This window comes from Stegostoma tigrinum, chromosome 5 (assembly GCF_030684315.1).
Source record: "Stegostoma tigrinum isolate sSteTig4 chromosome 5, sSteTig4.hap1, whole genome shotgun sequence".
In the NCBI taxonomy this organism is placed as follows: Eukaryota; Metazoa; Chordata; class Chondrichthyes; order Orectolobiformes; family Stegostomatidae; genus Stegostoma; species Stegostoma tigrinum.
The window spans coordinates 74,673,122-74,700,789 of NC_081358.1; the positions used below are offsets into that span (position 1 = coordinate 74,673,122).

The following is a 27,668-nucleotide window of genomic DNA, read 5'->3' on the forward strand; positions in this document are numbered from 1 at the left end:
TACTCTTGGAGCCACAGTGTGGTCCAATTCAGCTTCTGGTCAGTGGTAAGCCACAGGATGTTGATAGTGCAGGATTCATCAATATAACTGAAGAGGAATAATAATTAGATCCCCTCTTGTTCTAGATGGCCATTGTCTGGCATTTGTGTGGCACAAAAATTATTAGCCACTCAACTGCCTAAATCCAGAAGTTGTTGAGGTCTTGTGTGTGGACATTGATTTCTTCTCTGTCTGAGGGATCATGAATAATGCTGAGCATTGCGTATTCATTTGCTAACATCGCCACCTCTGACCTTATGATGGAAGGAAGGTCATTGATGGTATTCTACCCTCAAGTTGAATGCCAACATTGCATTTACCTTCCTAGCTGCCAACTGAACCTGCATATTAACTTTAAGAGAATCATGAACTCGGACTTCTAAATCCCTTGTGCATCTGATTTCTGAAGCCTTGCCTGTTTAGAAAATAGTTTGTGTCTTTATTACTACTACCTAAGTGCATAACCTCACACTTTTCCACAATTTATATTCTATCTGCCCTACTCTCCTAGTCTCTCCAAGTTCTTCTGCAGCCTCCGTAACTCCTCAATACTGCCTGTTCCTCCACCTATCTTTGACAACTGAAAACTTAATACCGTCAGTTCTTTCATCCAGATTGTCACTGAATAATGTGAATAGTTGTGGTCCCATAATGACGCCTGCAGAACTTCACTAGTCTCTGCTATCATCATGAAAAATCCTGAAAGGCCAATATAAGAACAGAATTAGGCCATATCTGCCACAGGTGTACCTACCCATGACAAGTTTAGCAGAGGTGACTACCACACAGTCATTGTGAAGACAAAGTCCTGTATTCACATTGACGATACCCTCCATTGTTTAAGATAGCATTACTAACATGTTAAATGGGACAGACTTTGAACAGATACAGCAATTCAAAACTGGGCATCCAAGAGGTGAACGGGCCTTGAAGAGCAGCAGAATTGTGTTTTAACCATAATTTAAAACCTCATGTTCCAGCATATCATGCACACTTATATTTCTGTTAAGCCTGGAGATCAATCTGGGTTCAATGAATAGTTCAGGGTGGCATACCAGGTGCAGCCTCAAGCATACCTAAAATTGATGTGTCAACTTGGTGAAGCTACAACATAAGACTACTTGCACACCAAACAGTGGAAACAGCATGCTACAAACAGGGTTAAGTAATCCCACAAATTTAAGACCTAAAATTCTGGCACAGTCATACAGCAGACAATTAACCACAAGGTGGAGGCGTCAGCATATCAGTGCAATGTACAAGCTGAAGTATTTGCATCTATTTTCAGCCAGAAATATGGAGTCGGTGATTCATTTCTGCCTCCTCTTGAGGTCAACGGCATTGTAGATTTGATTTACTCCATGTGATATCAATAAACAGCTGAAGACACTGGATTCTGTAAAAGATAATGGGTCTGACAACATTTCGGCAATAGTATTGAAAACTTGTGCTTCTAAAGTAGCAAAATTCTTCGCAAAACTGTTTCAAAACATCTATAACACTGATTACAATAGTGTGGAGAATTGCATAGGTGTGTCATGTTCACAAAAATAGGATGAATCCAATCTGCCCAATTATTGCCCTACTAATCTACACTTGGTCATCAGTAAAGTGATGAATTGGGTCATCAACGTATTATTAAGTGGCATTTACAAAGAAATAACCTTCAGACCAGGGTAAGTCAGCTCTTGACCTCTCTCACAGCTTCGATCCAAACATAGACAAAGTCCAGAGAATGTCAGCCAGTGACATCAAGGCTGCTTTCAACCAGCTATGATATTAAGGAGCTGTAACAAAACTGAAGTCAATGGAATTCAGGAAGCAAAGTCTCCACTGGCTGGAGTCATACCCAGCTTAATACAAGATGAGTTTTATTGGAAGTCGATCATTTTAGCCCCACTTGTTATTGCAGGAATTCCTCAGGGTAGGGTCCTAGACCCAAATGTTTTCACCTGCGTTATCCTGGAAAAGACCCCTAATGCCCTCTCTGCTTTCTGCCAGTTAGCCGATCCTGTATCCGTGCTAGTACCTTGCCCATAACACTATGAGCTTCTACCTTATTCAGCAGCGCCCTGTGTGTCACCTGGAAATCCAAACAGATCAGGTCCACTGACGCGCCTTTGTCTAACTTGCTCATCACCTCCTCAAAGAATTCTAACAGATTTGTTAGATATAACCTCCCCTTGATGAAGTCCTGCTGACTCAGCCCTACTTTACCATGAATTTCTAAGTACTCCGTAATCTCAGCCTTAATAATCTTACAACGATAGAAGTCAGGCTAACCAGCCTATAATTTCCCATCTTTCGACTCGCTCTGTTTCTAAACAAGTGTTATATTACTCATTTTTAAGTCCTCTGGCATCCTCCCTGACTTCAGTGATCTTGAAAGATCACACTAATGCCTCCACAATCTGTTCAGATGGCTCCTTCAAAACCCTGGCCACAACACTTAGTCCTACCCCTGATTGTTGCAGTTCCTGCACCACTTCTTTGTTTCCCATTGCTATTTCTGCAACTTCATTTTCCAGTAGTCCAATGGTCACTCTTGCCTCTCTTTTCTACATCTAAAAAAACTCTTATAATTTTTTATATCACTAGTTAGCTTACCCTCATATTTCATTTTCTGTTCCCTTATTGCTTTTTTAAAAAAATCTGTCCTCATTGACTTTTAAAGGGTATCCAAATCCTCTGGCTTGCCACTGATCTTCACCACAGTGTATGCTTTTTCTTTTGCTTTTATGCTAACCCGGACTTCCTTTGTCAGCTATGCTGACTTCATCCTCCCCTTAGTATGCTGCTTCTTCCTTGGGATGAATTTCTGCTGACCCTGTGGAATTACCCTTAATCTCCTGACATTGCTGCTTGTCCATCTTCTCAGCTAGCCTTCCTTCCAGTGAACTCTGGCCAGATTCTCCCACATGTCTTTGTTATGTTTACTCAATTGTAATACTAATTCAAGCCATTCACTCACAACCTGCAGGCTGAATTCTATCAGTTATGAGCTGTGCCCTCTGAGTTCCTTTTCCCTAAACTCCCTAATCAAGTCTGCATCATTACACGTTACCAGATCCAAAACTGCCTCTACCTTAGAGGGCTGTACAATTAGCTTCTCCAAAAAAAGCCATCTCATACACATTTCATGAATTCCTTTGCTTGGGATCTGCTACCAGCCTGATTTTCCCAGTCCACCTGCATATTGAAGTCACCCATGATTGGTGTAATCATGTATTCTTTACAATCCTTTTCCATTTCCTGATACTCAACACCACTTGGTTGCCTGTATAAAACTCCCATCAGGCTCTTTTTCTCCTTCAGGTTCATCAACTGTACCCACAGGCCTTACAAAATTGCAGAATTGCTTCCTGGTCATCCTTTAAATTGGTTTTGGCTCCTTTGATAGTCCCAAGCCCTTCCTGAAAAGCTCCTGGGAATTTCACTAGGACTTCACTGAGGCAGCTATTTTCTAATTGAAAAGTATTGAGCCAATGTAGGTGAATCTTTCTCAACCAATTCTGCCCCAATAGGTTTGGGCTCCGAGCCTCTTACTACCATCGGTGGTAACTGCACCAACTGCTTCTAGGAGACTAGAACTAAAGTTGTACAAAGCTAAAGAACTGCAGATGCTGTAAGCCAGAGACACACACAGAAATTGCTGGTAAAGCTCAGTAGGTCTGGAACATCTGTGGAGAGAATCAGAGTTAATGTTTTGGGTCAAGTGAGCTGAGGATGGGTCACTTGCCTCAAGACTTTAACTCTGACTCCCTCCACAGATGTTGTTAAACCTGTTGAACTTTTCAATTTCTATTTGTGTCTCTGAAGTCATACACTTACAATGGGGTACCATTGCAAGTTATGTTCTCAGTCTGGCTGAGGTCTTATGGAAACTTAAAGGTTGGAGTCTCAAGTGAATCTTGTTATAAACAGATTCTGCAACCACAGATATAGCTGTGCCAGTATCAATCTCTGTGGGAATTGAGTGACCATTTAACTGAACATTAATTTTAATTGGTTCCAAATTGAATGTTGCTACATAATTTAATTGTTCCAACCCACATGCAGGGGGATTTTCTAAGGTATGCATTCTCCTGAGTACCAGCCAATGAGTTTTTTTTAAACCCAAGTCAGGCCAAATGGGACTCTTTTGCTGTCTCAAGTCTGCATACCAGCAGCAGCTACAACAGCTTGCTGGCCCAGATGCTGAAGAACGTTTTAGCCACTTGGTTGAAGCTCGACTTTGTTGCAGGGTGTTGCTGTGGGCTGGCCTAGGGTCCCTCTGCTCAGCTGTGATTGCCTACATTCGGTTGGTGTTCCCGAAACTCAGTTGGGCAGTTGAGGGAGTCCACTTCCATTGCAATGCCCTGTAACTCTCATGATGCACTTGCCTCATTTTCTAATGACAAAGCCAGTTGCAATGCCTGTTTGAAGTCCAGCTGGGTTTTAAGCTTGTGGGTACCTCTGCGTGGGTATCATTAAACCTATATACCAAACAGTCTGTCAGCATCTCATTCAGGATGAACCTGAAATCATGTTTTATTGATATTGTATTGTAAATCATATGCCTATGCCAGTCATCTTAACATAGTCAAAATTTCAATATGGGCTCCCCTGAATCTCTAATAGCCAAATAAAATTAGAAGAGGTTTGGGTTTGTAATGTTCCTTAACCAACACCACCAATCTTGGAAGGTTTTAGTGTCTGGTAAAGTTAAGTAATTTATAACTGAAAATACTGCAGGTCAGTAAGCAGTCAGAAGGGTTGCTGGTTGCTTTTCATATGCCTGAAAAGACTTTCACACTCTTTCCACATACTGGGCCCAGTCTTTGATAGCAGGATCAAACAAGTCAAGCTTCCCAAATAAAGGCATGATGCCAGAAATGCTTACCCCAACCCAGATGACTGTTGAAAATAAATTTTCTTCAGGCACATACTGTTTTCTCCTGTCACCACTGACATAACTGCATAGAGGCTGGTATCTGTCACCAAGTCGCTCTTTATTTACTTGTGCAGAGTGCACTGTAGCTAGCCAGCCAGCTCAGAGTCAGTGCCCAGAACTGAAGAGATTCCTTGCTCTCTGATGAAGGGTCTTGGCCCGAAACGTCAGCTTTTGTGCTCCTGAGATGCTGCTTGGCCTGCTGTGTTCATCCAGCTTCACACTTTATTATCTTGGATTCTCCAGCATCTGCAGTTCCCATTATCATTAATATTGGTCAGCCAGGTTTCCGAATAGCCCAGGGTGTTAACAACCCCAATTAAGGATTGTGAAGTTAACAAGATCCATCTGGTTCCAATCGCTACACTTTTCCACGCGCCCCCTGCTCCCTTTCTTGATGTGTGGCAGTCTTCAAAGCTCAGACTCTAGCTGTTTCACTCTGAACTGGAGTTCCTTGAACAACCAATATTTGCTACAAGTTCGGTCATTATGAACCATAATAGGGTTCACCAGCTCATATATCAGGCAGCTACAACACATTGCTTGGCCTTGCATGTATATATTATTTTCTTAGCTCCTGTTTTTTTTTCATACCCCACACTACAGCTACACAATAGTAGTGCTTAATTTTCCCCACAGCACCTGTGTTGTGTGTATTGTGCAGGGACACAGTGAAAACTCCGTTTGTTTAAATAATTTTATTCAATATTTCCACCACCAGGAAAAACATCCATGTGACCAGGGAACCAGCAACAAGCAAAGCTCGACAGGAGCAATGTGTATGTCAAAAAAAACTGAAGGGGGAGTGTAGAGATCAAATTGAAATAGAATTGAGGTGGAGTAAAAAGCAGTCCAAACCCTGCAGTTCCTTAGTTCTTATTTTGTTTTAAAAATGTCCTACTGGTCTTTTGGTTTGTAATCTGTAAATATTTTTCCTGTTTACCTTCAATCTGAAAGTAACCTATCAAAGTTAAATTAGCAGCTATTAGCAACCAATGAACTTGTGGTTTTCTTGTAATGTCACTTTTTGTTTTGTGGTGGTCCCGGTCCTGGACTTCAATTTATCCTGTTTCAAAAAAATGTTTTACCAACTATGAGCCAAAAAAAGCAACCAAAAAGCACCTCTTCCCCTTTGCACTGACTTCTCGTTATCTCTAAATTTCTTGACAGACTCCTTTATTCTACTGCTAACTATTTCAGTCTTCACTTGGCCAAAATAAAATGGAAACACAACAAACCCAACAATTCCACACCAACTTTATCCATAAGATTTCAAGTAATATATACAATGGGCAACTATTCACCATTATGCTTTCCTTAGTGCTGATCATAGAGATGTCTTTTGCTTCCCTTAGTGCTCCTTTACAGTGATATCTCAGTAGTTGCAATGTGACTCATGCTTTCCTGCTCCTCTGATGCGGCTTGGCCTACTGTGTTCATTCAGCTCTATACCTTGTTATTTCTTTATCATAGAAGACTGCTGCTTTTCAGAGGTGGAGATGGCAGTTAGTCTTGCAGGAACATCTCTGTCCAACTTTGTGCTACCATGCTAACTACAGCCAAGGCTGGCTGGTTGGCTAATAGGTAACAGCAAGGGTACAGACAAAGTGGCAGTGTTGAGAGCAAAACTTCTGCCATCCTGAGAGGACAGCAGGCTTGTGACTGCTGTTTTCTCAGGGTGGCACCTTAGCAATCATCATAAACTGTTGGAGAACAGATTTCTGCAATGTCATGAGACCCTTTAAGGATTTTTAAGCAGTAATATCCACAAACATGATGAAGGTCAGAAGTCAGATGACACCAGGTTATAGTCCAACAGGATTATTTGAAATCATAAGCTTTCGGAGCATTATGAACCTGATTGGCATCAAGCTGGGTTTTTAGTGCAATTGCAGTTGAAACCTCCACTACAGTAATCAGATATTAAATGGCTTCCACTGTTTTCCAATGGAAACTAAACCTTCATCTTTCAGAAACTTATCATACCAAGTATTCAAATATGTCTTTTTCCATATGCCACTATGCTGAAATCCTCATCTATGTACTTTGCAAAAGAACTTGCATGCAACCTCACTCTCTGCGATACTGCCACGTGTCCTATGTTTTCTCCCTGGCTTTGCTACAGCCCACTCATGCCTGATGACTCACAATTAGCAAATCCAACCTGAATACTACTCTACAAGACAGGGATGAGAAAACATCTTTGCACAGTCTTCATCCCGTCATGTTGGTTGCGGGACTGTATGCTCCTAACCCATCAGGCCATGCCACAGATTTCAACAGAGGTAACTCAAGGTATGTTGGCTAATCGTTGGTAACTGAAGATGGACTTTTCTGAAGAGGGTAGCAGTTGTGTTTGGGTAAGAAGTGCATGTGAATGAACACTGAGAACAATACGAGGTGAGTGTGGATTCATGATAATTTGCTAGTTTACTATATTTTGATTTGCATGCTGGTTTTCAAAGTGGGTAGACAGGCATTTCAAATGTTTTAACTAATTTTTCCCTGAATCTTTAAAACACATTGTGAAGAATCAAACCAACTTGTTTTCTTGTTTTTCTAAATTCCTCACCTGACACTGCTGATTCTTACTGCAATGTTAATTAAGTATAAAGTAATAATAAGGGGGCTTTCAATCATTTGTTGCAAAATTTATCTTTATTTGTTAAATGCTTGAATATTTATGACCTTCCCCATGTAATTCCTACACGCAGTCATCGTGCTGTAGCTGAAAAGTTGGCTCATCCCTGCGCTGAAGAATGTAAATTACCAGTACCTGAGTTGGTAATTGCAAATGTCACATCATGTAATGTTGCATTTCCCTCAGAGTTGTCCACTTCTTCTATGTCTTCATCCTCAGGTCCATTCTTGCTAGCCAGGTAGCAGGTTTTGGTTTTAGAAAGCACCAACACACCAAGGAACATCTGAAGTTAAGGCGGTTAGGGAAGGTCAGTCAAGATTCAATGGGTGAAACCAGAGTTATATAGTTACCCCATCTGGAGTTTTTACTTCCTATATGTTTGTATGATGAGGGTAAGCTGGAATTTAAGAAAATGGATAAGTAAGGAAGAGTCATGCCATCATCCAAGATGACCTTAGTGATCCTGGGTGATATGCCCTCAGTGGTGGAGTTCTCAATGATTTACATAAGAATTAGGAGTAAGAGAAGGCCATCTAGCCCATTAAGCTTGCTCCAACATTCAGTAAGATCATGGCTGATCTTTTTGTGGACTCAGCTCCATTTACCCGCCATAACCTTAATTCCTTGTCGAAAATCTTTCTATGCCTTAAATATATTCAAAGAGATAGCCTCAACTGTTTCACTGGGCAGGGAATTCCACAGATTCACAACCCTTTGGCTGAGGAAGTTCCTCACCAACTCAGTCCTAATCCTGCTGCCCCTTATTTTGAGGCTATACGCCCTAGTTTTAGTTTCACCTGCCAGTGGAAACAACCTTCCTGCCTGTATCACACCTATTTACTTCATTATTTCACAATTTTCTATAAGATCTCCCTCATTCTTCTAAATTCCCAGTCTACTCAATCCCTCCTAATAAGCCAACCCTGTCAATGCCAATATCAACCCATTTAATTTCTTATGCACCTCATCCAGTGCCAGTACATTGTTTCTAAGTAAAGATTCCAAAACTGTACACAGCACCCCATACAGCTGTAGCATAACCTCCCTGTTTTTAAATTCCATCCCTCTAGCAATGAAGGATAATATAATGTTTGCCTTCTTAATTACCTGTTGCACCTGCCAGCCAACTTTTTTTGATTCATGCACAAGGACACCTGGGTCCCTCTGCACAGCAGCATATTGCATTTAAATAATAGTCAATTTTGCTGTTATTCCTATCAAAATGGATGACCTCACATTTACCAACATTGTACTCCATCTGCCAGACTCTTGCCCGCTCACTTAACCTACTTATATTCCTCTGCAGACTTTCCAATATCCTCTGCACACTTTGCGCTACGACTCATCTTAGTGTCATACGCAAACTTTGACATACTACACCTGGTCCCCAACTCCAAATCACCTATGTAAATTGTAAACAGTTGCAGTCCCAACACTGATCTTTGAGGCACAGTACTAGCCTCTGATCGCCAACCAGACAAAAACTTATTTATCTCTATGCCACACTTTTGTTAGCCAATCTTCTATCCATGCTGAAACATTACCCATAAATTCATGCACCTTTATCTTATGTGGCGGCCTTTTGTGCGACACCTTCTTAAATGCCTTCTGGAAATCCAGATACATCACATCCGCTGGTTCCCCATTGTCCACCGTGTTCATAGCATCCTCAAATTTGTTAAGCACTGCCATCTTTGCAGGGATGAGGAAACACAGCTATGTACCCCTTGAGTTATTTGATGCAGTTACTGCAGAAGAGAGGGAATTGTCTCCCTTTAGTTTAAGTCCCCTGATTGGTTGCAACACATTTTTTCTTTCTTTACTAGTAAAAATCCATCATTGCTTTAAATGAAAGGAAGAAAAATTTTATTACCTTCTATCCTGAAAAAGTAATAAGATTGTGTCATCAAATACACTCACGAAGGCAGTATTAATTTTAAAAAGAATGGTCAGCCAGTGTCAAGTACAGACATGATTGATAAGGCAAGTACTGAGAATGATTTATATCCTGACTACTTAGCTGATATCCAATTTCTTCAGCAGAGTAAAGTTTGCAAATACCTGTATTGTTGAGTACTTGGTGAATGGTTGTTGTCCCAAGTTGCGTTTTCACTGGGCCCTGTCTTTGAAGTTGAAAGAGAGAGTGAGAGGGAGAAAGAGACGAGCAGCTTCTCATTATCAAATAATGTTTCATTCTCATTCTCCATCTTGTGCTACAAAAGATGATGCATGAAAGCTGTTGCAGTGAATTCTAGTGTCTGGAATTTTCTTTTGATCAATGGGTGACTGTTATCTCAATTCCAACTCCCAGAATGGTATGCATCAGTCAAGATATACAGATCTGAGTTTCAGTGCCCTTTACAACAGCATTAATGTGAGCTCAGACTAATCTTTGCTAACTATTTAATGAGCTTCTCTCAACTTAGTCTTGTGATCACAGTGGCCATATTAGGTCAGCATTGGACCTTTTCAAAAGTCTCTGAGGTTCTATGATAGTCAGATGATAGAAGTTGAATATTGATAGTCCATGTTTGCAATTATAACAGTTGTCCCCTGCTGCTATGTACCATCTTATACTGCAAGAGAAAGTGTTGGTTAGTACATTGTAATTTAGCTATAAAAGGCATATAAACCAAACACATTACAAAACAAGAGAAGAGCAAAGTGCTGTGGATGTTGGCAATTTAGAATAGAAGCAAAAAAGATTTTTAAAAATTGCTAGATATTCTGAGTATTTCCAATATTTTTTGTTTTTATTTAAATTTTCCAACATAATTTCACCACAGCCTTGTCATATTTGGGAAATATGGAGCTGTGGGATGGATCTGACGTTGTAGCTGTGGTAGATGTGAGAGACTTGGGCGGAGGTTATGAGTTTTGATGAGTGAGTTTATGGGATGTGTTGCATTGAGTACCATGCCAGGTTGATGGTGTTGTTGGTAAGATTCAGTGTTTTAAAATGTCTTGGGCCCCTTTTTGAAAAGATACCCTCTGTCTTATTGGACTGGAGGTATTATTGCTGGATTGTTAATCCAGAGACCCAGATAACGTTTGAGAGACCCAGGTTCAAATCCCATCCCAAATTGCCCAGAAGGCAGTTAAGAGTCAACCAAATTGCTGTGGGACTGGAGTCACGTGTAGGCCAGACCAGATTAGGATGGCAGTTTCCTTCCATCAAGGACATTAGTGAACCAGGTGGGTTTTTCCGGCAATCAACAATGGATTCATGATCATCATTAGATTCTTAATTCCAGATAATGTATTGAATTCAAATTCTACCATCTGTCATGGTGGACTTGAACCTGGGTCTCCAGAATGTTACCTTGGTCTCCAGATTAACAGTCCAGCGATAATACCACAAGGCCATCACCTCCCTTCCCCCCCCCCCCCTTCTCTCAGTCGTTATGCAAGTGACATTAAGACGTTTAAACCTGGAATATAGCAACACTGTTGTTAAAAAGAGATGTGGTTTCAATGCCAATCCACTTGGAATCCTGGACGACTATTGACTGGTTCAGCTGAGAAAGCCTTCTAGACTAGAGATTTGCATCGAGCATTCCTGTAAAGGTAAGTGTGTATTTTTTTTCTCTGATCAGGATGGGATAAAGGATTTCTGATCCTGATTGAAAGCTCAATGCCTTATGGACAACATTTCATGCCATGCTTGAGTATTAATGAAATGTTTTGTTGAATCTCTTCAGCTTGCACTCATTAGGACAAACAGCAAAGACATACCAAAGTAAATGGAAAAGAGCACTCATACTATATGAGAGGAAAGTGCTGATTGAAAAGAATTAAAACCTATTTTAAGTCCTGTGTAACTATTAAACTATTTCCCCCTTGACTTATCACATTCCCCTTTCAATCCCACTGCTGACACCACACTCCCTCATTCTCTATCAACTGTAATCACCCTGGACCTAAACCATGATTGCCTCCAACCCCATTACTGGACCTCACCTTTCTCTAAACTTCTCCATACCCTGCCAAAGGCAAGAGGCCTCTGGTAAGGCTGTTACCATGGAATATGCATCAGTTAACATGACTGACAGCTAACTGCTATGCTTTGCTCAAATTTTAAACCAGACAGGTTTTGTCTCATTGGTCATTGTATTATCCTGAAAACTAAACCAAAAAATGGTTATTGAATTGAAACAGGAACAATGACCAATCAGATCATTGCTCATGACAGTGCCTATACCAAAATCTGCTTGCTTACCAACCAGATTTTGAAATTCTGTGGGTGATGTGGTTATGAAAAGGAATGCTTTTGACCTGCTGTGCTTTTCTAGCCTAAAACAATAAACTCTGGCTTCCAGGATCTGCAGTCCTTACTGCCTCCATTGCTTTTTCTTGGTTGGTGTAAGGCTTTGTAAGTATATTGCACCCGGATCAGTGAAGAGTATTCTATCATATTCATGATTTGTACATTGTAGATGCTGAACAGGCTATAGAGTCAGAAGATGAGACATTTGTGATTAAATCATCAGCCTCCAACTTATTCTCATAACTATATTTATGTAAATGATCATTTCTAGAATATTGATGATGTCACTGCATGTCAGTGGACATTGTTGGAGATGGTCATTGCTTTGCAGTGTGTATGGCACAGTGTATTTGCACCTAATCAGCCCAAACCTTGCTATTGGCCTGGCCTTGCGGAATGTGGGCATAAGTTCCTGCATTAACTTTTGAATTGTGAACAAGAAAAATCATCAATGCACAGCCAAAATTCTGACATAGTGATGGAGAGATTTGGGACAACACAATGAGGAGCTCCCGCTGATTGTGCTAGGAATGGCTCCAGCCATTGCAGAGGTTTACCTTAATCTGTTTAAAATTTCAGTTGTACCAGAGCTCCTTGGTGTTACCCAAGATTAAATGCTGTTTTGATGTCAAGACAGTTATGCTCACCTCATTTATGGAATTCAGCTTATGTCAATGTTTGGACTAATTTTGGAATGAAATCTTGAACCAAGTGTCCTGATAGAGTTCAAATTGTATATTGATTGTGCTGTTGACAGCCCTCCCGTCACTTTAAGTATGGACTCATGGACTATTAATTCTGCTTTTTGCTGGTTAATTTTCAAATTTATCAGCCAGATTCCAGTGTTTTGACAATATCGTAACTGCTTACTTAAGGGGTAACTAATTTTGAAACAGTGTCCTTCATCATTGTATCCGGAGTTGAGTTGAAAACAGTAGATTTTGCTGTGTCCTATATAATTAGCTGCTCCTTGATCTCATTTACAGAATCAAATTAGTAGCTCACATATGTTTGAGGCTGATGTCTTTTGTCACCCCTTCTAAGGTCATCTGGAGTCCCATAAGGATGCATGCTTAACCCATTTGAGAGTGGTTCATCAGACAGCAAGTAATTTTCTGGGATTCACACTGTCCCCACATCTGCTTTTGGTGATCCTTTGCCATTAGCCCCATAAGACAGGACACATCAGTTACCCACACTTCTTTGTCTCAGTAATTGCTTCATTAGACATCTGGCAGCACACCAAGTGGGTTTCACTGCATATGACTTCACAAAGTCAGAAGCTGCTCCAAAGTTCATTCATGGAGCAATAAATAAAAGTTCCACTTCTCTGCTGGACAGCAGTCTCACTATTGCTAACTGTCTGCACTGCAGCCAGCCTGCTAAGGTTATGAGCCTCCTTTTCCATGCCTGCTTTTGTGGTCTCTGCTCAGATCCCAGACTGAAATCTGATATAATATTATTTTTCTTTAACGAAGTAGTCTTTCTCTGAAACACAAGAAGGCAATGCTGCAGATCTGGTTTTAACAATGAAACAGAAGTTTACTGTGCAAAAGCAAGGAAGAAAAAATAGATTATTAACATTATTTACAAAAATTTTTATATATGACATAATTTGAAAGATTTTTGAAACATTGTAAAAATACGAACCTATTTATCCCAAAATTATCACATTACAGTACCTAAAAACCTGAGAGAGGTTGTTTTGCTATATCATCTACAGGTTTAACTTAATTCTTTCTTTCAATTCCTTGTTTTGAGAGTTTGATAGCCTTTTCCTCGATTATTCCTGTAATTGAGCTTAGATTTTCTCATCTTTAAATAACACCTTCAGGTTTCTAACCAGGCTTCTAGTTTGGAATTTCCACCTGAAAACCTCACACTGAGATGATCTATTTCCTAACCTGTTCTGACGTAAGTCCTTTCATTAAGAGAAATGGTTTTATACATCTAACTTCAACAAAGGCTTCTGGAAATTGAAAAATTTCCCAAGCTGTGGATTTTCCCTGAAGCAAAGAACAAAATTCCCAATCTTTCTCAACTGAAAGCAAGCTAATGCCCTTTTACTCCATTCCCTTCTAAAACTCTCCCAATGTGAACAAATTCTGATATTATCCCAGGATAACTTCTCTCATACTAGACAGCAAAATCATGGCTTCAGAAATACTGACCAATTAATCATTAAACACCTTATACACACAGACTAAAGTCCGTATGCCACTAGTTCAAGATCCAAAGTCTGAAATAACTTTTAGTACAATATATATATAGCTCACAAACTTTACAGGTCAGCCATGCCTCTATTTGAATGACAGCTGTTATGGGCATTATGTGATCTTAGTTCTTTCAAAGTGAATACCTTGGCATTGGATTTCTCCTGTGATTACATGAGCATGCTTCTAAAAAGACCTATGGTGCTTTGAACTTTCACACATCTAAACTAGGCACACATTTGTTCAGAGCTTTGCAGTCCCTTTAAAGACCTGTATTTCTCACAGCTTGACTTTTCATGTTACTCATCTTATCAGATGTTAGAATGTTATTGTATGTGCTTCCTGTAGTTGGGCTCAAGTCCTGCAAACTGCATTGCAGCTAGTGATCTCTCTGGTGTCCTTCAGTCACCCTTTAATTTGTGTGACCAGCGTCCTCCTTGGGAATCACCTCTAGTATGACCTTTGGATGGCATGGTGGTGTAGTGGTCAGCAGTGTTGTCTCATGGTGCTAGCAACATCGTTTCACTTCCAGCCTTGGGTGACTGTCTGTGTGGAGTTTGTATGTTTGCCCCGTGTCTGCATGGGTTTCCACCGGGTGTTCTGGTTTCATCCCACTGACCAAAGATGTGCAGGTTAGGTGGAGTGGCTGTGCTAAATTGCCCCATAGTGTCTAGGGTTGTGCAGGCAAGGTGGGTTAGCTATCTTAAATAAGAGATTATGGTGATAGAGTGGGGTGCTGGATCTGCGTGGAATGGTGTTCGAAGGATGAATGCACGTTCAATGGGCTGAATGGCGGCTTTCTGCACTGTAAGAATTCTATGATTTAGAGAGGTGTCAAACTTCAACTTCAAGCTGGATTCTGACCTTCAAGTAGGTTTTGGAATCTTAGTGGTCTTACCAAAATGCAGTCCAACTAAAATAGATTACTTGGTCTTTACAGTAATGCTGTTATTGAAATCTGCAATTAAAAAATTACTACTGTGTGTCCCAAATTATAACAATTTATGCACTATAAATAGATTACTCCAAATTTGAGGAGCTCTTCGGGATGTCCTGAGATCCCAAAAAGTGTTTTAAAAATGTAAGTTCTCTTTCAATTTTAAATTTAGACCATTATACTGTTTTTGGGATGCTCAAGACACAAGATACTTGATGAAAGTGTTAATGAAAGCCAAAGTTGTATTAACAGCACGGTCAGATAATAACTGCACACATGATCCATAGATGTCATTAATAAAATTCACATAACCTGTTGTCTGCACACCTTATACTGCAGTCAGCAAATCAAGTAGTCACCAAACAAGCCCAGAGATTTTGTATTCTTATTTCCAATTCACTGTCTTATGTATGATGGAATTAGTTTGATGGTCCTGCGTTGAATTGGTACAGAAGCTTGGTACCATCCAGGAAGAAGCAAACACCTTAATTGGTACAGTGGCAGCAATGCATCATAAACAAAATGCACTGTAGTAACTCACAAATACTCCTTCAACAAAATCTTCCAAACCCATGACTTCAGATGCATGGGAAAACCACTGCTGCCATTTCCTCTCAAAGCCTGACTTGGAACTATGCCATTGTTCCTTCCTTGTCGTTTAGTCAAAATCCTGGAATTCCCTTCCCAGCAGCACTATGTGTGTTCTTACACCCTAAACTCCGCAACAATTCAGGAAGGCAATTCAGCACTACCTTCTTCAGGGCAATTAGGAATGGGCAATAAATGCTGGCCTGGACAGTGAAGCCCACATTCCATGAGCAAATATAATAAACTATTGCTCACTATGATCAGTCTTTGTTAAAAGCTGTAGCATTAGATGGAAAATCTTGGAATTAATTAAGAATTTTTATCCAGTAAAATATACTCAGTAGTTTTCTTCATCCCTAATTATTTTGTAATCTTTCAAATTGTTTAATTTAGGATTAACATCAGGGCGGCAATGGCCTAATGGTATTATTGCTGGACTGTTAATCCAGAGACCTCTAGGGACATCTCGGGACCCAGGTTCAAATCCCACCATGGCAAATGGTGGAATTTGAATTCAACACATTATCTGGAATTAAGAATCTAATGATGACTGTGAATCCATTGTTGATTGTTAGGAAAAACCCATCTGGTTCACTAATGTCCTTTAGGGAAGGAAACTGCCATCCTTATCTGGACTGGCCTGCATGTGACTCCAGTCTCACGGCAATATGGTTGACTCTTAACTGCCCTGTGGGCAATTAGCGATGGGCAAAAAATGCTGCCTAGCCAGCGAGGCCCTCAGCCCATGAATGAATTAAGAAAAAATCAATTAGGATCTGATAAAATTGCTGTGGCATCTGTATAGTTCCAGCCAACATTTTGTTATAACAGTAAAGTACAGACAATAGTACGATGCCTAATGTTAACCTTGCTCATCATATTTCCTGAGATATTTTTAAAAAGGCACATTCGGTATCTGAAGTAAAAACAGAAAAGGAAGAAATTTCCCAGCTGGTCAATATCTGAAAGAGATTGATTAACATTGTACATGTCATTGTAGGACTTTTTAATCAATGAATCCACATGAATTACTAATCAGCCTGATTCAGTTTCTTACTAACTTCCATCATGTTTCCGGCTTTTTGTACATTTATTTAGCTGATGGATGGACTGAATATTATTTATTCAGAAATCATTCTTCTCATGCTATTGTAACCTTAGTCTAGATTATAATTATATAGAATACGTGTCACATGATTAAAATTTGCCTTCAGCATCTAGCAGTTCACTGTTCTGCTGCTCATGCACAACACAAAAGACACGGCATTTCAGCATAATGTGTCAAAAGTCATGAGAATTTTTTTCAATATAATTTGTTATTGTTAATGCATGTAAAGAATGGATAGAGCACACAACAGAACAAAAGGGAGAAAACAACAATGATTAGTTGGCATCCTTCTGTCTGGTAGAGCCAATGGGAATGCAGCATCAGGCGTTTGATGAAGCCAGATGGGATCGTCTGCTGCACACTTTTGGATGGATGAACAAATTATTCTTGGAAGAATCATTACGCCACAAGTTAAATGGTCTCTTGCAGGTGGTGCAGGATGTTCTCTGCTGACACCTTGTTTACCAAGTTTGGCATCATCTTTGGGACTTTTGGAATCACGTTTTATTGTGCTGACAAAAGCCTGCTTCAATCTCATGTTGTCATTTTTATCAATATGTAAAGTTTCCCATTCGTCATTTCTTTTGTCAAGATTCTTGAATGGAACTTTTGGGCACTCTGCAAATCTCTTTGCATGGCCCACCGCTGCAGATACGATATCCCTTGGGAAGTAACCATGTTCCATTCTATGTACATGAACAAGCCACCAAAATTTTCGGTGCTTAATTAGCACTCTCACACTTGACTGAAAAAGAACTGCTTTGTTAGTGACTTTGACTTTCTGTGATGTCATGGATACACCCTAGATACTGGAGATAAATGTTATTGATTCTTTTTTCTTAGTGGGTGTAAGTTTTCTATACTTGACTGCAAAAAAGCAATGGTGAGAATACATGAAGATTTGCATCTTTGCCATCTTTTGTTAGTCAATCAAAGTTGGTGATGTGTATTAGATAGTTGGTATCTGAGAATTAATTGTTATCATGAAACATCTACTCTGTTTATCAGGATATAAAGAACTGTTCACAAGAGGAGCTAAGCAGTTCTCATTCTGTCCCTGTATTTGTTACCAATGCTATTTAAGAATGCTCTAGTAGTAGCAATGAAAGCTTATTCTTAGGTTGAACCTGTGTTTCACAGGAGGCGTACATGTGGTGCTGAATAAAAGACAGTTAGTTGAAGCATTCTGTCTTGCATTAATCTGGACAATCCACAAGAATACAAATTCAAAGGGAAAGCCAACATTTATACTGTATGAGAGAGAATGCTAATTGTTTGGCCAACAGATTCTGATTGGCAGAGGTGCAACCATTAATGCTAATTGACTGTAAATTGGCAATAAACTGCCAGTCTTAATTTAAATTTATTTCCCAGGTTGACTTTAATTGGCCAAGGAATCACGTCAGCACAGAAATAAATGAATAATTTGTTATTTTAGTTCCAGTGCTAGTGTGCTACCAGGTCAGATATTCCCAAAGATTGGCAGATTGTATCAAACAGCATATCCATTCAGCCGTTTGCATCAAGCAAAATGCTAACCATACCTTACCAGTCTGTGCTTGCAAAACTGTCAGTAGTATCCAACATAAGATGTGATTCTGCATTTTCTGTATAATCCAGAGTGATTGAAGAATTACATTGAGAGTCAGTTTATGGCTGTTAGTCAGGCTTGCAGCGTGCTGTAAGGGTCGTAAACTCACCAACTTTAAAGGCATTTAAATGGTCATTGGATAAACATGTGGATGATAATGGAATAGTTTAGGTTAGATGGGCTTCAGATTGGTTACACAGGTCGGCGCAACATCGAGGACCAAGGAGCCTGTACTGCATTGTAACGTTCTATGTTCTATGAAACCTAATATGTACTAGAAGGTATGTATATTAATACAAAGATCCCAGTTCTTTAAAGACAGAAATAACATGTACAGACACTGTACCTGTTTCAACTCAACAAAATAGGTTCAGCCATTCACTGGTTAATTTACCAAGGCTGTGGTAGCTCTGTATTTCCAAATGACCATTTGTAGACAATCATGTATCTCAGCTTTAATGTAACTAGCCATTAAGTTATGTAGCAAACTATTTACTGCTCAAGAATGAGCCTGTTTTCTTTCTAAGACTTTGTGAGGGCATGTTTCCTCACACGGTATCAGTAGCGTAGACTAATGCCAGCAAGATGGCTTGGTGGCAGCAAATCTGTCAAAGATATTACAGATGGTGCACATGAAGGAGCACCGCAATATAAGCTGCTAGCAGCGGTTGCGCCACTGTCGCATATAAGATGGTGGACAGCAGTGTGGATTTTGACTGGAACTCTTCAGTTCTATAAATCTCCTTGCCTCTGACGAGAAGAAAGAAGAACAAATTCTAATCAGAAAACTGTGAGTGCATCTTTAAATATTCAGCAACTCAAACTTTAAACTAATGTGGCAGGGGGATGGGAACCAAATATTGGACAGAAAAGAGGTTAAAACGAAAGCCTGTAGGGAACTAGATAATGGAGTCAGTGTGACTAAAGGGAATAGTAGTCAGGGAGCAGATGATGAACACAAAGGGACAGGTGGTTTGAGGTGCATTTGTTTTAATGCAAGAAGTGTAGTGGACAAGGCAGATGAGCTGAGGGCTTGGATCGGTACCTGGAGGTATGATGTTATTGCTAATACTGAGACTTGGTTGAGGGAAGGGCATGACTGGCAACTAGTTGTCCCAGGATATCTATGCTTCAGGAGGGATAAAGAGGGAGGTAAAAGGGGTGGAGGAGTTGCAGTAATGGTCAAAGACGATATCACGGCTGCACTGAAGGAGGCCCCCATGGAGGACTCAAGCAGTGAGGCAATATGGGTAGAACTCAGAAATAGGAAAGATGCAGTAACAATGCTGGGGCTGTACACAGGCCTCCCAACAGCGAGCGTGAGATAGAGGTACAAATATGTAAACAGATAATGGAAAGGTGTAGGAGAAACAGGGTGGTGGTGATGGGAGATTTTAATTTTCCCAACATTGACTGGGATTCACTCAGTGTTAAGGGTCAAGACGGAGCAGAATTTGTAAGGTGTGTCCAGGAGGGTTTTCTAGAGCAGTATGTATGTAGTCCAACTCGGGAAAGGGCCATACTGGACCTGGTGCTGGGGAATGAACCCGGCCAGGTGGTTGATATTACAGTAGGGAACTACTTTGGAAATAGCGACCACAATTCCGTAAGTTTTACAATACTCATGGACAAGGATAGGAGTGGTCCTAAAGGAAGAGTACTAAACTGGGGGAAGGCCGACAATACCAAGATTCGGCAGGATCTGAGGAATGTAGATTGGGAGAAACTGTTTGAAGGTAAATCCACATTTGATATGTAGGAGGCTTTTAAGGAGAGGCTGATTAGCGTGCAGGAGAGACATGTTCCTGTGAAAATGAGGAATAGAAAAGGCAAGATTAGGGAGCCATGGATGACAGGTGAAATTGTGAGACTAGCCAAGAGAAAAAAGGAAGCATATATGAGGTCTAGGTGACTGAAGACAGACGAAGCTTTGCAAGAATATCTGGAATATAGAGCGAATCTGAAAAAAGGGATTAAGAGGGCTAAGAGAGGACATGAGATATTGCTGGCAAACATGGTTAAGGAAAATCCCAAAGCCTTTTATTCATATATAAAGAGCAAGAGGGTAGGACAAAGAAGGAAAGTTATGCGCTGAGTCAGAGAAAATGGGTGACATTCTTAACAAGTACTTTGCATCGGTATTCACCAAGGAGAGAGACGTGATGGATGTTGAGGTTAGGGATAGATGTTTGCTTAGTCTAGGTCAAGTTGACATAAGGAAGGAGGAAGTGTTAGGTATCCTAAAAGACATTAAAGTGGACAAGTCCCCAGGTCCGGATGGGATCTATCCCAGGTTGTTGAGGGAAGCGAGAGAGGAAATAGCCGGGGCCCTGACAGATATCTTTGCAGTGTCCTTAGACCGGGATGAGGTCCCAGAGGACTGGAGACTTGCTAATGTTGTCCTCTTGTTTAAAAAGGGCAGCAAGGATAATCCAGGTAATTATCGACCGGTGAGCCTGACGTAAGTGGTAGGGAAGCTACTGGAGAAGATACTGAGGGATAGGATCTATTCCCATTTGGAAGAAAATGGGCTTATCAGTGATAGGCAACATGGTTTTGTACAGGGAAGGTCATGTCTTACCAACTTAATAGAATTCTTTGAGGACGTGACAAAGTTGATTGATGAGGGAAAGGCTGTAGATGTCATATACATGGACTTCAGTAAGGAGTTTGATAAGGCTCCCCATGGCAAGCTGATGGAGAAAGCGAAGTCACATGGGGTCCAGGGTGTGCTAGCTAGATGGATAAAAAACTGGCTGGGCAACAGGAGACAGAGGGTAGTAGTAGAAGGGAGTTTCTTAAATTTGAGACCTGTAACCAGTATTATTCCACAGGATCTGTGCTGGGACCACTGTTGTTTGTGATATATGTAAATGATCTGGAGGAAGGTGCAGGTGGTCTGATCAGCAAGTTTGCTGATGACACTAAGATTGGTGGAGTAGCTGATAGTGAAGGGGACTGTCAGAAATTACAGCAGAATATAGATAGACTGGAGAGTTGGGCAGATAAATGGCAGATGGAGTTCAATCCGGGCAAATGAGAGGTGATGCATTTTGGAAGATCAAATTCAATGGCGAACTATACAGTAAATGGAAAAGTCCTAGGGAAAATTGATGAACAGAGAGATCTGGGTGTTCAGGTCCATTGTTCCCTGAAGGTGACAACGCAGGTCAACAGGGTGGGCAAAAAGGCATATGGCATGCTTTCCTTCATTGGGCGGGGTATTGAGTACAAGAGTTGGCAGGTCATGTTGCAGTTGTTTAGGACTTTGGTTTGGCCGCATTTGGAGTACTGTAACAGTTCTGGTCGCCACATTACCAAAAGGATGTGGATGCTTTGGAGAGGGTGCAGAGGAGGTTCACCAGGATGTTTCCTGGTATGGAGGGTGCCAGCTATGAAGAGAGGTTGAATAGATTAGGATTATTTTCATTAGAAAGACGGAGATTGAGAGGCGACGTGATTGAGGTCTACAAAATCATGAGGGGTATAGACAGGGTGGATAGCAAAAAGTTTTTTCCCAGAGTGGGGGACTCAATTACCAGGGGTCATGAGTTCAAAGTGAGAGGAGGAAAGTTTAAGGGAGATATGCGTGTAAAGTTCTTTACACAGAGGGTGGTGGGCGCCTGGAACGCGTTGCCAGCAGAGGTGGTAGACGCAGACACATTAGCGTCTTTTAAGATATATTTGGACAGGTACATGGATGGGCAGGGAGCAAATGGACACAGACCGTTAGAAAATAGATGACAGGTTAGACAGAGGATCTTGATCAGCGCAGGCTTGGAAGGCCGAAGGGCCTGTTCCTGTGCTGTAGGTTTCTTTGTTCTTTGTTCAATAGCACACAAAACCTGTCAATGTCTGTGTAAGCAGCAGTTAGCAACAAGAAGAGATTACAGGAATGACTGTAACACTAGATCTGTCTGTACAAGCTCAAATCATCTTGAAGTAATGAAACACTTTGAAAACATTTGTGAAGGCCATGTAGAGCTTTACCAAAGCTGTGTCACTCTCCCATGATCTTATAGACTGAACCCAGAGGAAGGGCAGGGTCCCCCTACATCTGGAACACACTCAGTTTCTGGAGTTGTCAAAAGGATTTGCTAGCTATATATAGGACGGCACAGTGGTTAGCACTGCTCCCTTACAGTACCAGGGACCAGGGTTTGATTCTGCCTTTGTGTGACTGTCTGTATGGAGTTTGCATATTCTCCCCTTGTCTGCATGAGTTTCCATTGGATACTCCAGTTTCCTCCCACAGTCCAAAGATGTGCAAGTTAGGTGGATTGGCCGTGCTAAATTGCCCATAGTGCAGGTTAAGTGGCTTAGCCATCGGAATGCAGGGTTTCAGGGATAGGTGGGGGAATGGGTCTGGGTGGGATGCTGTTTGGGGGGTCTATGATTCATCTAAAGTCTTTGACTAACCTGAGGTTAATCCACAAGGCAGTGAGACTTTGTTGTTGGACACCTAGTCATGTCAACATATGAGTAGGCCTTATGGCATTCAAAAGTCCAAAGTTCCTTTGAGATCCCTGCAATTCAGCCTAGTGTGCCTAGTTGCTGTTGTCGCCTCGAAGGAGGCACTGTAGGAGGATCTTGGTGATACAAAGGCTGTGCACGGGCAGGAGAGACTTGCATACTGTGCTCGCTCTTCACAATGGACAAGCTAGCAACAGTGGATTATGTCGCTGCATTTGATTCATAATCAAGGTTACCGATTCACAGGGAATAAATTAATAATCACTTGGCATCTGAAGTTTGGGAGATTTGGGGAAACTTGGGTGGGGGTCATCAGTGGCAGTGGTAAAGCATTCAGATTCTGCCAGCTCTGTTCCCAAAACCAAATACAAGCCCAAGCATGTGTAAAACAAAGTACAAACTGGACAGAAGAAATTAAAGATAAGGCATATTTTAGGAAGACTGTACTTAGAATGCGAAATGACTTATTGAATTATAGTACATTCCTAAAAAACCCAAGAACCCTGTTTGTAACATCACCCTGTGGCTAAACCACTGACAAACATGATGGGAGATAAAGTAAGTGAGTCTAGTGACTTGCCCTCAGCCACTCCTTGTGGTCATACTTTTGGTCATACTTTTGATCATACTTTTAAAGTATCTCCTTATCTGGTGAGTAATTACACAAGTGATGACTCTGCTCACTTTTCCTCCATCATCAGTTCATCTTTGATCTGGCAATAAATAAACTGTCAGTGGAAGAAAATCTGCCTGAACTGGTACAAGTAAAAGAAAGAAAAGCTTGCATTTTGAAAGCATGTTTCACAACTTCCGTATGTTCCAACCATTTATAGCCAATTAAGTATTTCATAATATAGTCACTGTGGTAATGTGATAAACAATTAATAAACAGAAACCTTACACACACATTGATGTGACAAGAAACAGATTTTTTAAACTTAGGTTAATTGAAGGATTAATATGGTCAGGACATGAGAAAAACCTCATTTGATGTTCTTCAATGGGGTCTTTTAAGCCCACTTGAAAGAGCAGATAAAACCATAGTTTAATATCCCATCTGGTCAACAGCTCTTCTGATAATGAAACACTCCTTCAATCTAATATAGACCCATTGCTTTGTCCTCCTACATTTGAAGGCCAAATATAAGCATATCTTGTCACGGACTGTTAGAGCTAGAGTTGAAAATACTTATAAAGGATGATCCTGGATGGGATCTTTGGATGGCTGACATGGGTACCAGGTCTCACTAAAAATAGTGAAATACTTACTAAAGTGATCAGGAGTCCTTCCAAGAGCCACGTGTAAAATCAATCAAAGTCTTCTATAAAAGGCTAGAATGTGTGAGCTGTGCGCTTGGCTGATTTGTATCTTAAAATTACATTTGGGGTCCTATGAATAAATAGGATAACAACTTTTTTTTTTCTTAATCAACCTGTTCAGAGATGTCATTACACACGTCTGCAGGTGGGACTTGAACCCAGAACTTCTGGCTCGGGTAGAGGCAATACCATTGTGCCACAAGAGCCCTAATCCATCTTTTCAATATGTATACATACCAGAAACGCTCTTACACGCAAAACATTTTTCCCTATCACCAAACCACACTTGTTTCTTTTTCTCCATCTATTAATCGCCACTAGTATATCACCCATATTTTCCAATTCATTAATTTTCATGCAAACCCTGTTAAGGGCAATGCAAACCATCAAAGTTAGGCAGAGGAAAGGGGACTATATCAAACTGGAGTGCCCACCTCTCTAAACATGTCAAGAGTATTGGTGGATACCATGTGCTCCTTCTTTCAAGAACACCCAGGCACGACTGCAGCCACAAAAGAAGGGCAGACAGTCAGCAGCTATGACACCCTTCCACAGTGCACTGCCTGGACCTGTTAAGAGCCAATTTGGCAACATCCAGGAGCAATCCCATGAGGTAGTCCTCGAACTCTCATATATCCTTGCACAAAGATCAGGAGCATGGGGCTGAAATGCAACTAAAAGCACAACAAAAGATTTTTCAAATAACTAGAAAGGAGTAGCAATTGTGCACATGCAATATATTTATGATCCCTGGTCTCCACAAAATAAACAGTTGGGCTGGGAGTCCGAGAACCACCGCGATCTGCTGCTGTAAAAGCTGAACTGGACTGCAAACTTTGATATTTTCTAATTTCTGTTTAGAGATTTTGTAATACACATTTGAAACAGGCGTGCGGAAGAGCACCTCTGTGCATGACCTGGGCCACCTGGCTCAGAGATAAGGACATTACCACTGCACCACAAAAGCTTTAACCCTACCTACTCTTATATTAAAAGTAGCTGCTCATCTAAAGCAGGCTGGCACTTTGACCACTTGTTTAACAACCTCATGCAAGATACTGGCTGCCAGTGCCTCTATATGAACAGGGTATTCCAATTTTAGTCTGTTACCTCCCAATTAATGTTAGGTGGACTGAGTTGAACCTGGCCTTGTGAATGATATATATGATGCCATGTTGAATCAATTTATCTTAGTTTGATTTATTTTTCTTTTAGGGATCGATTTCAGAGTAAAAACTATCAAGATAAATGAGAGCAACACAGTTAAGCTACAAATATGGTACAGTCATTTTGAATATATTGTAAATTCAATGGGCTGAATTTTAAGGGCCACCTTGGAGCGGGAAGGCAACAGGTATTTGCCTCAGACTTGTTTGTCCTTGATCACACTGATGTATGCGTTAAGGAACAAGCACACCTCCACTTGGCAGGCTTACTTTAGGGGCAGTTAGGTGAGACAAGACTTCTGCATGTCCTGAGAGTAGTCTTGACTTATAGAGTTATCCACATGTCACCAGTCAGTTTACTGCCCACCTCAGTTTTATAAGTGATGCCCACTTGAAGGTCTGTTTTTGCTGTCTCATGATTTAAGGAGTCGTGGAAGAGGCCTGCATCCAACATGCAGTCCAGCAAGTTTGACTCTACTGGCTAGTGAAAGTATGGTTCCCTCTTTCTTAGCCCCAGGTTCCAATTAGAAGCTCCTTTTCATTGTTTTCCCTCCACTTGCCCCAGTCCTGTCTGTCATATTTTTCCTCACCTTCTTCGGAGCTTTACTGGCTTGGTGAGACCATGACCTCATCTGGATGTCTGGATCTGTCACTGAATGCTTCCACAATGTTCTAAGTGCTGTACCAGCAATAGTCATACCTCCCAGCAGGGCTGCCAGTACAGCAGAACTGCTGATCTGTGATTGGCTAGTAACACCATAAGACAGGACTTCCTCCTAGGGAGGGCAGAAGCTTTCGACTTCTAAAGGACCACCAGCTAAAACATTAAAGTATGGTGAGCCTGTCGAGCTTCTTAATATTTGCATCAGTGTGATCTAGCGCAAATACATATGCATTAATTATCTGCATTTTAACAAAATTTGGCTCTGGATTTATAAGATGGAGGTTGTGCTGCAGACTTTGTAATGCAGCAGGGAGGGGGGAAGGTTACATGGGTACTATTCTAGAAAGTGGTCACGTTCCTTAGGAAGATGTCTTCTTACTTGGTCACTGGTCAGGGTCAAGTATATGTGACTGTGACTAAAGCACGTGTGAGGACTCAGGAGGTAATGGAGTCTGACTATTTGCAATTGTCCAACATGTTTGAAGTACTTTCAGATTGTTTAGCTAAGAATAAAGGTTGCATGATATATGAGATAACTGATCATGGTGCCGTAGCATAGGGAACCATTCAAGTAGCAGGAGGGAGCAGAAAGAAATGTAAGGGTGGGGGATAGTACTGTGAAGGATATTGACATTTTTGCCTCAATTACTGTAAAAAATAGCCTGCGGATGAGTGTGGCCTGCTATTATAAACATGAGCCTGCTCCAGAAGGTACTCAGGCTTCCTTTGTTTATAGTCAGGAGGCAAGGTGCGCAGATGGTTCTGCAGAGTACAGATGAATCATTCACACTGACTGTTGTTCACACCCGCCGGATGATGGGGCTTAGTGCAGCTTTTACAATGCCATAGGACTGCTAAAATTCCAATAGGATCTTGGTCTTGAAGTTGTGCCCCAATGGCTGAATCTGAAATACCAATCATGTACTAACATTCTGGATATATTGGGAGCCTTTTGGTCAGGAGTGGGAATGGCCATCTGCATGCACGGTGAAGGTATCCTTGAGTATGAGAATTCCCATTACTACTCCAGCCAAAGATATTAAACTCCGTTGTAAGAATCTTTAGAGAACTCTTGGCAATCAGGGATCCTATGCTGGAATGCATTCCCACCCATGGTCAGTATCGATTTTTGTATTATTTATGCCTTAGGTTTACTGGATCTGGAATCGAAACTCAATGACTTCGGCTGCATTGGGTACATATTGCTCCAAGCTTTGTAGGTGTTTAAAAGTAGCCCTTGTGATCTGTTGTCTGTAAAATGGCTCTGAATATCTGTGAAGTAGTTTACCTCAAAGTCAGCAGTTTGAGTTTCATATTGGGGTAATTTTCCTTATTCTTCTCATTGATTTGAGACCCTAAATGTTATAAACAATTACTATTCGTTTCTGCCCTTGAAACTGTGACATGTGGTATGGTAGGAAAAGGGAAATCTGGGAAGCCTAAGATGGATGATGAGACAAACTTATGGTTTAGGTTGCAAAAAGAATCTTTACATGCCGGGGTCCAACTCCCTAAAATGCTCTGTGAAGTATCATGTTTTGTACATTCTTTCATACCAGCTTCAAATGTTGTCTGATTTACTTAGCATGTCATGGTGTAGAGCAGACAACTGAATGTAGCTTTTTAAAAACCTTTTATAGTAACTAGCTAGACCAAAAACACACAGTTACCTCTCCAACTTAGGTTGTGACCACTGTTTCACCACTCAGATTTACTCATAATCTCAAGTAA

General features: G+C 40.9%; 1 protein-coding gene across 1 annotated transcript in view; it reads left to right on the forward strand.

Annotated features, from left to right (window-relative positions):
- LOC125451861 (ras-related protein Rab-10-like) overlaps positions 1–27,668 on the forward strand; it is a 78,228-nt gene that overhangs the window by 6,443 nt on the left and 44,117 nt on the right. The window contains exon 2 of the mRNA XM_048529539.2: positions 25,323–25,386. Coding sequence (XP_048385496.1) covers positions 25,323–25,386 — 64 coding nt within the window. The remainder of the gene's footprint in view (positions 1–25,322; positions 25,387–27,668) is intronic.